The following is an 11378-nucleotide window of genomic DNA, read 5'->3' as shown; positions in this document are numbered from 1 at the left end:
CTTCCACCATCTTGCCTGCCCCCTCCCAGCCTTTGCTCAGCCCGCCTCACCTCTCAAGATTATTTTAAGGGTCTCGTAGGTCTGTCTCCCTAAGCCGTCCACCTGTCCCTCTGGTCAGCCATGCACAGTCAACCCTCAGCTTCGCCAGTCCTCCCACCCCCGTGGCAGCCCACTGGGGCCCCCAGCAGTGACCTTCACCTCAATACCCTTCCTCTCCTGGGGAGCGTGACTGACTGCGGCCAAGTCGCAAGTCTCAGCTGTGACTCTACTCCTTTCTTTCCAGGGTAAGTCAGCAGGTTAGGGGGAAAGAGAAAAACTCAGATTGGTCTGCAAGCGAATGGGGTAGATGCTATTCAAGGCATGACCTCAGCTCCAAGCCCAGCCTCGAAGCCTCCTAGAGTGACTTTGGACAAGTTACTTAAACTCTCTATTCTCCGGTTTCCCCGTCTGTAAAATGCGGATGATGAAACAGCCTTCTAAGACTGTTTGAAGGATGAGAGAAACAATAAAGGTGAGGTGCCTGGCCGCAGCAGCAGGGATTAGTAATCAGGTGACGTGGGACAGATCGGCCGCGAAGACCGCGGAGTAAGTTGGGCTGACTGCTCCCAGCTAACACAGAGGTATTTTACCAGGAGATGGTGCCCTAAGCTAAGGAAGTAACAAATGATGGTCCTGTCAAGCAATCTACAAATACTTTAAAGACCTGCCCATCATTACGCTAACTGGAGTAGGAAATCCAAGAGAAGTCTGAGACCTAACTTGGCTCCTGCCCTGACGGAGCCTGTGATCCATCTGGGGAGAGAAGACCGTCGGTAGAAACCACCGCCGGGTGCGTGAGTGTAGGTGCAAGAGCTACTGGACTTGCTTTTATGGTCGAGCCGGGTTCTGCTGACTGTCCCACAGTCACCTGGCCCAAGTTGGAGGGGACATGCCCCATAGAGGGGTCCAGGCTCTTTGGGCAGGGACATCTGCCCTGGCTCTGTCTAGATATCCTGCAGGCCTGCTTCCTGTCTAACAAGATAGGAAGGAGAGGGCATCTGGGCTGTCTCCACGCTGGGGCAAAATGAGTAGCAGCCCGTCCGGTGTAAGGCACCAAGCAAGGGGCTATACAGAATACCGGGAGAAGGAAGGCGTATCCCACACTCCTGTACTGCGAGCTTCTTGGGGGGCCGACTTTGAGTTTTCCCCATCTCTCTATCCCAGGTCAGGCGCAAGCCCAAAGAAGGTGTTCAATTAGCGTGTTGAACCAAACCACGTAGAAAAGGGATCCCTTGCCCCAAATGCTAAACTCCAAGGCAGAATTTGATTAGCTGTGGAAAGACCCAGATGAAATCCCCGGGAGACAGGGAAGGCAGGCTGGCATCCCTCCGCTGAGGGTGCTGGTCTGTAAGCCTCGCGGGGAAGGCAATGGTGTCTGCCACCACCGCCGTCCCTCCAGTGCCCAACACGCAGCAGGTGCCGCTGCATGGCCTCTCCAGGTAGGGTCTGGACAAGGGCAGGACAAGGGTCAGTTCAGTGCGTCTGTCTCCCTTTTAAGCGGATAGCATCTCGAGGGCACGATCCATAATTTATTCGTCTTTGCATCCCTACAGCATTTTAGCACAATGCCTGCACCGAACTAAAGTACTTGCTAATTTAACGTAAGCTGATTTAAAGAGTGTCAAGCAATAGTGTGTGAGAAGTTAAGAGAAGTGAGTTTTTGGGAGGCCACCGATCAACAGTGTCAGAGGCCCCAGAAGCCCTGGGGGAAGAATTCGGGGGGAAACCCACTGAGAAATCAGGAAGTCACAGGTGACCTTTGCAAGAGCAGTTGGGAGGCAGACGCCAAATTGTGAGATTAAAGGAGGTGGTGAGAAAGAAGAAGGGGTAAGTGTATTCTCCCCGGCCTTTGGTGGCAAAAGGAATACCTAGACGGGTAGCAGGAGCACTGATGTGTGGTTGGCTGGTTTGCTGTTGTTTCAAACAGAGAGATCTAAACACGAAATTGCTGTGGGGGGGGGTGGCAGCTGGAGAAGAATGTAGAGAGCCTTAGGGAATGGAATCGGGGACAAGCAGAGGAAGGGAATCAAAATCGTTGCTGGGCAGCCTCGTGGAGCCAGGTGACATCAGCACACGCATCTCTGTCATGGGCTGTGACATTCCCCAGCAAGCCACAGATGGCCAGACGCGAGGACAGAGAGAAGACAGGGTGCTTCCCATGGCCCGAGGACTGATAAAGCAGGAATGGCAGAGAATTGAGGGTTGGTTGAGACTCCAGAGGGTTAGGAATGGTGCTTTTGAACACCATTTGAACACAGGGCAGGTAGCAGAGGGAAAGAAGGGAGGAGAGTGACCGGGAAGGGTGGGCAAGTGCTGGAGGTGGCTCCCGTGGAAGATGCAGAGGGGGTACCCCCCAGCAGCAAGGTGGGGGAGGTAGACACAGAGGAGAACCGAGCCAGAAAGGGCATTTCAGAGTTTGAGTTCTTGAACTCTCCCCCAAATAGCTCCCTACTGATGGTGTCGGGGTGTGAGTCCCCCCTTTGGGTTTTGGAGCTGTGGACCAAGAGGCAGGTAGCTCTTGGTAAAGGACAAGTCATCAGGCTTTTCTATGAATTTGTTTGTTATTGGTTCTCCACCCACGGCGGCTCCAGGAGAGGTGACGAGTTAGTGGTGGTTATCCCAGGTCCCACCTTTTAAGTGTGGCCTGAGAGTCAGGGGCCCAGGGATGCAGAGGTCAGCTTAAGAACCTGGAATGCCTGGGGCCCTGCAGTGCCACGGAGGAGAGGACATCTCTAGAAGTCCTTCCGTTCCAGGGAGGCTGGGGAGAGTAGGAGGGGGGAGCGGGGAGGGGGTAGTGAGAGTAGGCTCTCTTCCTCCATCATCCCCATCCAGATAGCACGGAGTGGATTAGAAATCTCAGCATCATCTTGAGGATCCAGAAACGCACCTGCGTGTGAAAGGATGTGCAGAGAATGGAGAGCTGTCACTTGGGAGAGGCAAGGTCACTGGCAGGGGTAGGAGCGGGCACAGGAGAGGTGCAGGGTGGCTCAAGGGTAGTGACAGCTTGCCAGCTTCCCGCTTTTGCACAGACTGGCCCCACGCCCGAGGACTTGGGGCCCTCTCAGTGTGTGAAAAGACTCATTCAAGCACTCATCTTACAGACACGTACACACATTCACCCACTTGCCACGGCCACCCCAAATGGGGAAGGGCCAAAAGGAAAGCCCTTGTTCCCCGTAACCTGCAGGGTGAGGGCCAGTGATCTAGGCCACTGGCTGAGTGCTCTGATGGATGGCTGCCTCTCAGCTCCCCCTTCTTCTCTGGAGCCACAACTGTCTCTGCCTTTGTCCCTGTAATTCTTGAGCTCCCTGACTCAGCCTGGCTCCCCGATTCCCAGCAGTAGACAAAGCCCCTGTCAGTGAGGTGGGGGTGGGGACAACGAGGGAGTAGCTGTGAACTGTAGGACCAGAGTTCCAGCCCTTTCTTTCTCCCAACCTTCAGGGTCTTTTGGCCTCCCGAGTTCAGAGGTCACCTCCAGGCCCCTCCCCAACTTGCCCCCATCTCTAAGGCCTGGCGGATGGGGTGGAAACTAACTAGGACTTTCCTCCCAGCTAGACAAAGTCTGACACCTGGTGGCCAAGGTGAGAAATGGCCAGAAGGATCCCTTTTCAAATGTCCCCAGAATTTCTCCAGGGCCAGGCTGGCCAAGGTGAAAGGGGAGGTGATGGGAGCTTTGGAGGGGGTGGCTGGGACAAAGCAGAAGAGACAGCCAGTGGCAGAAAAACCCAGACGCAGGAGAACTTTTGCCTTCTGTCAGGCTCCTGCCCCTTAAGCCCACTAGGCCGAAGACCCTGGAGCAGGGAGAGGTGGGGTGTCTGGGAGGATCATGATGGACTAGGAGGGGCTGCCTGAAAGAATTTTGGCCCACAGGGTGGAGAATGGGGCCCAGGGCGTGTGAATATGTGGGGGCTGGGGGTATGAATCTGGCTGCCCAGAATCTCCAGCTCAGGGTGGGTGGCAGGGCCTGAGGGCCTGAGGAAGGGGGGTGCTGGGGAGAAGGAAGGAGAGCAGGAAGGAGAGCAGGCTACGCCCCACAGCCTGCTGGGCCCCAGGCAGCTGCTTCCTTCCCTCTACCTGCCCCCACCTTCCTAGCTCTAGCTGGCTCTCTCCAGAAGCCCCATTGTGAGCAGGGGGAGGGGGAAGGGGCTCCCAGGGCGCCTGCGCAGTGCTGAGGCCCCCCACCCTGCCACATTGTCTGAGCTAAGCCAGGCCTAATCCCCCTTCCCTTTGGAGGAGTAGGCAGTGGGCCTCAGCCCTCAGGAAGGTGCTGGGCTCCTGTTCCAGTTCTTTGCTCTCTTTTCTCTTGGGTTCTCCCAAGACTTTGGCCTTGGCCTAGAGCAAGGCCCTTGGGTGTTCCCAAGCTGAGGTCACTCCTGCAAAGTGCAAAGGTCACTCCTGCTAGTCCCATCACCAGCCTCTGGGGGTCAGAGCTGACAGAGAAACAGGCTCCTGGGTCTCAGGAAATTCCCTGAAGGAGGGAGAACTTAGCTCCCAACTCAGACCTCTGACCTGGCCCTCCAGCCTGACGCCTGACTTGTGATAGGCCCCACCATAGCAGTTTTGGGGATAGGACAGGAGGCTGTCTGAGTCGGAACAGGGGTTCCAGGAAGAAAGGTGATAGGGGCAGACAGGTTAGAGGAGTGAAGAAGGAAAAGACCTGAGGATGGCAGGCCAAGGTTCTAGTGGCCAGCACACCTCAGGGATCCAGACACCAAGTTGGGGAAGGATGCCAATTAGACAGGGATGGTTCCAAAACTCCTGGGTGCCAACTCCTTTGAGTCAGGGAGCTCAGTCCCACTACTCTCTGACTAGGACAGAAGGGCAATGCTGCCTGTGGAGAGTTCTCTCGACTCCAGGCCAGAAAACCGGTCCTAGGCCACTTGCACTTGAGCTGACCGCCCTGATTCTTTCTTGGGGCTGGGGGGAAGCTGAAGGCCAAGGGAGACATCTTCCAGGCTAGGTGGGAGAGGCTAGCAGGGCCTGGGCCAGGCAGAGCTGGGGGCAGCCGGCAGGGATGGCCCAGACAGTGCCCACAGAGCAGGTCCGGGTGCCAGAGGAGAGAGGGAATGAGCTCGGGCGGCGGTAGGAGCCACTGTGGCCGCCCAGCGGCACACCCCATTTCACGCTCCCTGGGCGGTGGCAGGGCCCCACGGCTATCAGCTTTCAGGGGTGGGAAGGACCAGGAATGAGGAGGGGTCTGCCCCACCCATGGCTTCCTACTCCCTTAAGGCTCTGTGGGCTCAGGAGTGAGGTGCCACACACCTCTGGGAACGCCCTCTGGGGAGAGAGTGGTCAGTCCCACAGAGCCTGGGCACCATCCCTCTGTAGAGTGCACAGGGCCTGACTGGACCCCACACCTCAGCCCTTCTCAGGCATGGTGGAGAGGGCCTCCCTGTTTTCCTTCCCAATGCAGCAGGGCCCCCGTCTCCCTCAATGTGGGCCCCACTTAGTCCACGAGGCAGATGGGGGATTAGGCCAGGCCCAGCCCAGAAAATAAAGCAGGGAAGGGCCCTCCAGCTCTGTGCAGTGCATTCACGAGCTCTGACTCCCACTCAGCCCTCCTCAAGGAAGTGCATGGGGAGAGCCAGGCAGGAGGAGGCCCCTGAAGACACGGCTGCTCTCGTTCCTCCCCTTTGGTGGTCTCCTGTCCAGAGCATTTCCTCTCTTATGCCCACCTTACTCCTAACACAGAGCACCGAGGCCCCGGAGCAGTGGGAGAAGGGGAGGCAGAAGTGTCTGGGCAGGCCCTTGCCCTCCTGGAAGAGCTGGATGGGATCTCTAAAGGGCACTTAGAGCTGGGCTGGCCCCTGTGCTGATTCCCAGACTCCCACTGACCAGCACTTTTGCCTGCTGCCAGGAAGTTGGTGAGGGGGAGGCGGGTGAAGGGGTGACTCAGCGATGACAGGAGCCCAAGGGACAAAGGTCATGGGTGGAGAATTGAGAGACACTGTTTACAGCAGCCCGCCTCCTCCAGGAGGTCTTCCAGTGCTGAGCCAACCCTGTGGTCCAACTCCTCTCTGACCCACCCTTCTCCCCTTTCCTGTTTGTTAGGAATTTTATCCTTGCACTGACAACTTGTGTATCCTATCTGCCTACCCCATTAGCCTCTGAGCTCCTGGGTGGGGAGGGCACAGAGGGACTGTGGTTTAACTGGGGCCCCACAATGCCTGTGACGATCAGCACTTCCTACTTTGAAAAACCATTTTATGGGGCCCCTGGCTGGCTCAGTCCGTGGAGCGTGTGACTCTTGATCTCGGGGTCATGAGCTCAAGCCCCACGTTGGGGGTAGAGATTACTTAAAAAAAAAAAAAAAAAGGCAGCATTTTACATCTAGTTTAGTTGAGTGAATATGTAGGAAAGCGCTGAGAACAGTACTTGGCACACCGTGCCATGTAAGAGTTTAGTTTATCATTGGTATTTTCTGCTCATACTGTCACATTAGTGAGACAGGGCAGATTTTACTGCTAAAGACCTGGGGATACAAACACTCTGGTCTCCTGCTCACTGTGGAATCTCCCTGACTAGTAGGGTAGGCATGAGCAGGCTACGGGACCCCCGGAGAGTCGACAAGGCCAACGCTTGCCTGGACGGAGAGCGGGCAGGGTCTTTGGGCACAGACTGTGAGAAAGGAGCTTTGGAACCCATGGGCTTCTCCAGCCAGGTCTCCTGGGGCCGGTGGGGGTGGGGTGGGAGCAGGGAAGGGGGCTGGATTAGCCCGAACGCTCTTCGGACCTCCAGACCTGCCCCCACAAGGCTCTGCGGGACGAGGGGTGGGAGTGGAGGCTCCAGCTGGACTCTGGGGAGTTACCAACCGGCCACGGGGATTACTGAGGCTGAAAAGAACATTTGCCTAGGAAGGGAAAACGGGAAGTGAGAGCCTGAGGATAACGCTCTATAAGTCCCCTGAGACCCACGGCAGACCAATGGGGAGGAGGGGGGCAGGAGGAGGTGGTGCAGTCTGGGGCATCTTGACAGGTCCCCCGCCCCAGCCTCACCCCTTCTCCCCCAGAACACAGCTGCAGCAGCTGTCCCGCCCCCTCTGCCGTCGCCGCCTGCCATTGGCTGGAGCCGGGCCCCGCCCTGCAGAGGCGGCCAACCATTGGTCTAGGTCTTTGATGTTTGTGCGCTTGTGGGGGTGGGGGACAGGCGTCATTCCCTGGAACCAGCGGACTTCCTCTCTGCTTGTCTGGGTCACCCTGTCTGCCCGTCGCTGGCCCCAGGCTCGCTCTCTGGCCCCAGCCCTCTTCTCTCTCTCTCCCTCAGCAGCTGTCTCTCTCGTGCCCGCTGGCCTGTCTCTCTCCTTCCCCGCGGTCGCCTCCTTCTCCGCCTGCCTGGGTGGCCGCCATGGGCCGGAAGCGGCTCATCACTGACTCCTACCCTGTAGTGAAGAGGAGGGAGGGCCCCGCTGGGCACAGCAAGGGGGAGCTGGCACCAGAGCTAGGTCTCTTACGTGTGGAGGGGGCGGGAGTAATGGACACCGCTGAGGGGCATGAGAGGACGTGGGCGGACGTGGGCAATGGAAGGGGAAGTGAAGTATGTCCTTTACTTCCTACTCCAGGCCTGGCAGTGGCCGGCAGAGGCAAAGGGGTGGCGAGGGCCGGGGAGCAGTGGGGCAGCTGTGAGGCGATGGGCAGGGGACTGGCCTTGCAGGGCACAGGCCTGGGCAGGCCTGAGGAGCAGCATGTCATTGCAGGGGAAGAGCCCCAGCCCCTGAGCGTGGATGAAGCAGAGCTGGAGCTGCTGAGGCAGTTTGATCTCGCCTGGCAGTATGGGCCCTGCACAGGTGAGAACCCTCTCAAGGCCCTGCCTGACCCTCTTGGGCACTGTCTCCTGAGACTAGGGGGTGTGGAGGTCCTGACAGACCCCTCCACACGCATTCTCTAGCCTGCACCCCCCATGAGGTGCCCGCGTCTCCTTCCCACCCTGGCAGGGATCACACGGCTGCAGCGCTGGTATCGGGCGGAACAGATGGGCTTGGAGCCTCCCCCAGAAGTGCGTCAGCTGCTACAGACCCACCCTGGAGATCCCCGCTTCCAGTGCAGGTCAGAGACAGGCCAGGGAGGGTTCTCAGGGGAGCCAGGCACCACCAGCCTGCTGGCCCCCCGGGGTGGGGACTGCCCTGACCTGAGGAAGACATGGATACGGGTTTGGGGCCTTGCTGAACAGGCAAGAAGATTCTCTAAGGTGCCTGGCTCCTTAGGCAGAAGATGGCTTTAATAATCCTTATCGCTGAGCTAATGGTGGGGGAAGGGTGCACCCAGGGCCCAGGGGACTATCTATTTAGTACAGAGGGGTTGGCCAAGGACAATAGACCATGGCCAAGAATTGGGGCTGGTGAAATCAGATCAAGGACTTAATTGATTCTGGTTTCTCCCTCCCTGTCCCCTCCCCTCGCACAGCCTCTGGCATCTCTATCCCCTTTGAGGCCCACCTAAGACCTCCTGCCCGCTATCCCAGAACCTCAAGACACAAGTGAGAGCCGGTTGCTGCCCCCTTGGCTCAGTTCTGCTGTGAAGAACTTTTGGCAGGAAAAGAGCCTCATAGAGAGAGAAAAGAGGCTGAATCTGGAGGTCTCTGAGGCTCAGCCCTCCATCTAACCAGCAGGCTTCTGGAGCCCCCTCTGAGAGCCAACACAGCTGAAGCTTGCACTTCCTACGTGGAGAATGGTCTCTGAGGACAAGGACCTGGCCATGACCTTTCAGATGCCTGCTACACGCCTCCCTGACCACAAATACTGTGGTCCTGGGAATAGCGTGGCAAATAGGCACAGCCTTGACATGGTCAGACTCAGGCAGATATCTATCTACGAGGCAAAGATGCACTCCCCACTTAAGGCTGGGAATCTGAGGGCAAAACTGGCAAGAGGTTCACTAATGCTTATCAATAAAGAACACTGAGTCTGGAAGCCTGACCTCCAGTCCCTTAATGTGGCCCTGCGTGGGCTGGCAGCCACCAGCAAGTTGATAGGTGGGAGAGAACCAGCACTACGCCTTCCCTCTGCTGCCCAACCCTAGACCTGGGACTAGACACTTCTATAGACCGTCGGACACGTCCTCATTAGAGCTGACCAGCCTCTGGCGCCCCCTGGTGGTGTAAAGGGAAACTACTCTTTTTTTAAGATTTTGTTTATTTGACAGAGATACACAGCGAGAGAGAGACACACAGAGAGAGAGAGAGAGAGAGAACACAAGCAGGGGGAGTGGGAGAAGGAGAAGCAGGCTTCCCGCAGAGCAGGGAGCCCGATGCGGGGCTTGATCCCAGGACCCTGGGATCATGACCTGAGCCAAAGGCAGACGCTTAACGACGGAGCCACCCAGGCGCCACGGGAAACTACTCTTTAGCCACCTTCAGAGACCAGCCAGAGAAAAACTTACCTGACCTGCCACCTAGCCTGCCCAGTGTGGCCCACCTCACAAAAATGGGTCTTTGTCGGAGGAGGATCCATAGGGCCCACGCCCCATAAAGTCCAGACCTACGGATTCCCGGCAAGCACCTCTGCTTCCCACATTGAGGCCACCTGGATCCAAAGCAGGGTTGAGGAGGCTTTCAACCTGCAGGTCCTGCTCAGGGATGGCCATCATCTGATGGGCTTTGGTGGGGAACTGGGTGGAACAGAGACAATGCTTAGGGGACCCTGGGATGGTATGACATGGAGAATGGGGTCAGTGTTCCTTGCACTGTGTTTACCTTCACTGGCTGTACCAGCCCTCCATCCTGGGCAGACAGAGACAGCACTACTAACTCCTTGGGGACAGGCCTACAGAGCAGCCAAGTAGCCTCTTCAACCCCCACTGTCCTGGGCACTGCCCGTGCCTCAACACTTCAAATGAATCATCTCTAAAATTGCTAAAGGGCTGTCAAGGTAGATTTTATAGTGAGGGGGCCTGAAGCCCAGAAGAGCTGTGTGGGGCTGCTCAGCAGCACCAGCAGGTATGTGGTGATGAGAGGCCATGTGCACCAGGCTCTTCCTGTCTACACCCAGGCACCTGCTCATCTGCTGAGCACCTGCTGTATGCTGCGCTCTAGAGTGTTGTTAGTTGGGTGTTGTTAGTGGTGAGGAGATCAAAGAAGACATACAGGTAAATATAATGCCGTGGTGGTCTGTGGTAGGCAAAGTTAGGGTTAGAGGTCAAAGAATGCCAGGAGTGCTGAGGTTGACCATGGAAGCTCTCTGACAGGGTGGCATCTCAGCGGAGACCTGAATGAAGTATAGGAACGGGCCTTGCACCTACGGGGGTGCTCTGGATAGAAGGAACAGCAAGCACACTTCCCAAGACAGGAGTGTGTGCACCCTGGTCCAGGAACAGCATGGAGGCCAGCGCAGCCAGGGCAGAGGGCGCGAGAGGAGTATGTTGGGAAATGAGGCCAGAGAGGTAGCAGGTCGCTCCCACAGGGCCTTTCAGGCTGAGATAAGGAATCTGGATTTTAATCTGAGGAGACAGGAAGACACTGGTGGGTTTTAAGCCAATAAATGACATAATCAAGCTTATGTGTTGAAAACACCACACTGGCTGTTGGTGGAGAATAGACTGTGGAGTTGGGGGAAGAAGAGGCAGCAACACCGTGCTCAGGAGGCTTTCTGGGGTCAGCCTTGAGAGAGGTGATGGTGATCTGAACCAGGGTGGGGAGTTCAGCTGGCTGTGGGTTGGAGAGAGAGGAGCCAAGAAGAACTCCAAAGGCTCTGGCCCGAACAGCTGGAAAGCCAAAGTTCCCACGACTAAGACGGGAAAGACTTGAGAGGGGTGGGGAGGGCGGGGGAATCAGGAGTTCGCGCTTGACACCCAAGCAGAGCTGGGGAGTAGGTGGTGGATACACAAGTCTGGAGTTCTGGGGAGCTCTGAATTTGAGCTGTAAATGTGGGCGTTTTTTAGATGGCATTTAAAGCCCTGAATGTGGATGAGGTTACCTGTGCGAGTACAGATGGAGATAGAAGTGGTCCAAGGACGGGCCTGCACCTTCTATGCTTAGAGGTGAGGAAGGAGGAGACTGGGGGTGGCAGGCTGGAGGAAAATCTGGAGGCGTGGGCCGGGGAGGCCCGGACAGAAGGCATTTCAGGGTCTCAGATGTTTTGGAGAGGTTCGTAAAGTGAAGCCCGAGGGCAGCATGCTGGACTTGGCAATGCAGAGGTCACTGGGGACAAGAAGTTTCCATGAGTGCCAGGGTAAGAGTGTGCCTGGAGTGGGCTCAGAGCGAATGGCAGTGGAAGTGGAGACCAGGAGCATGCCAACTCTTTCAGGGACTTTTACTGTAAAGGGAGCAGAGGAATGGTGGTGACCAGAGGGACGTGGGATCAAAGGAGGGTTTGGGTTTTTTTTTTTTAGGATTTATTTATTTATTTG

General features: G+C 56.8%; 1 protein-coding gene across 2 annotated transcripts; it reads left to right on the top strand.

Moving 5' to 3' along the window:
• The first annotated feature begins 7169 nt into the window (after nt 1-7169).
• On the top strand, nt 7170-9188 carry POLD4 (DNA polymerase delta 4, accessory subunit). 2 transcript variants are annotated; one of them, XM_032414241.1, is made up of 4 exons: nt 7170-7480; nt 7733-7822; nt 7970-8081; nt 8439-9188. In XM_032414241.1, the coding sequence occupies exons 1-4, from the start codon at nt 7384-7386 to the stop codon at nt 8461-8463; spliced, it is 324 nt and encodes a 107-aa protein (XP_032270132.1). In that variant the 5' UTR covers nt 7170-7383; the 3' UTR covers nt 8464-9188. The 2 variants fall into 2 exon arrangements, with proteins under 2 accessions (XP_032270132.1, XP_032270131.1); XM_032414240.1 differs by lacking the exon at nt 7170-7480 and having other exon boundaries at nt 7490-7822.
• Nucleotides 9189-11378: the final 2190 nt, after the last annotated feature.

Source organism: Phoca vitulina, unplaced genomic scaffold, assembly GCF_004348235.1.
Source record: "Phoca vitulina isolate PV1807 unplaced genomic scaffold, GSC_HSeal_1.0 scaffold16, whole genome shotgun sequence".
Lineage (NCBI taxonomy): Eukaryota > Metazoa > Chordata > Mammalia > Carnivora > Phocidae > Phoca > Phoca vitulina.
This window is presented reverse-complemented; position numbering and strand designations above follow the sequence as displayed.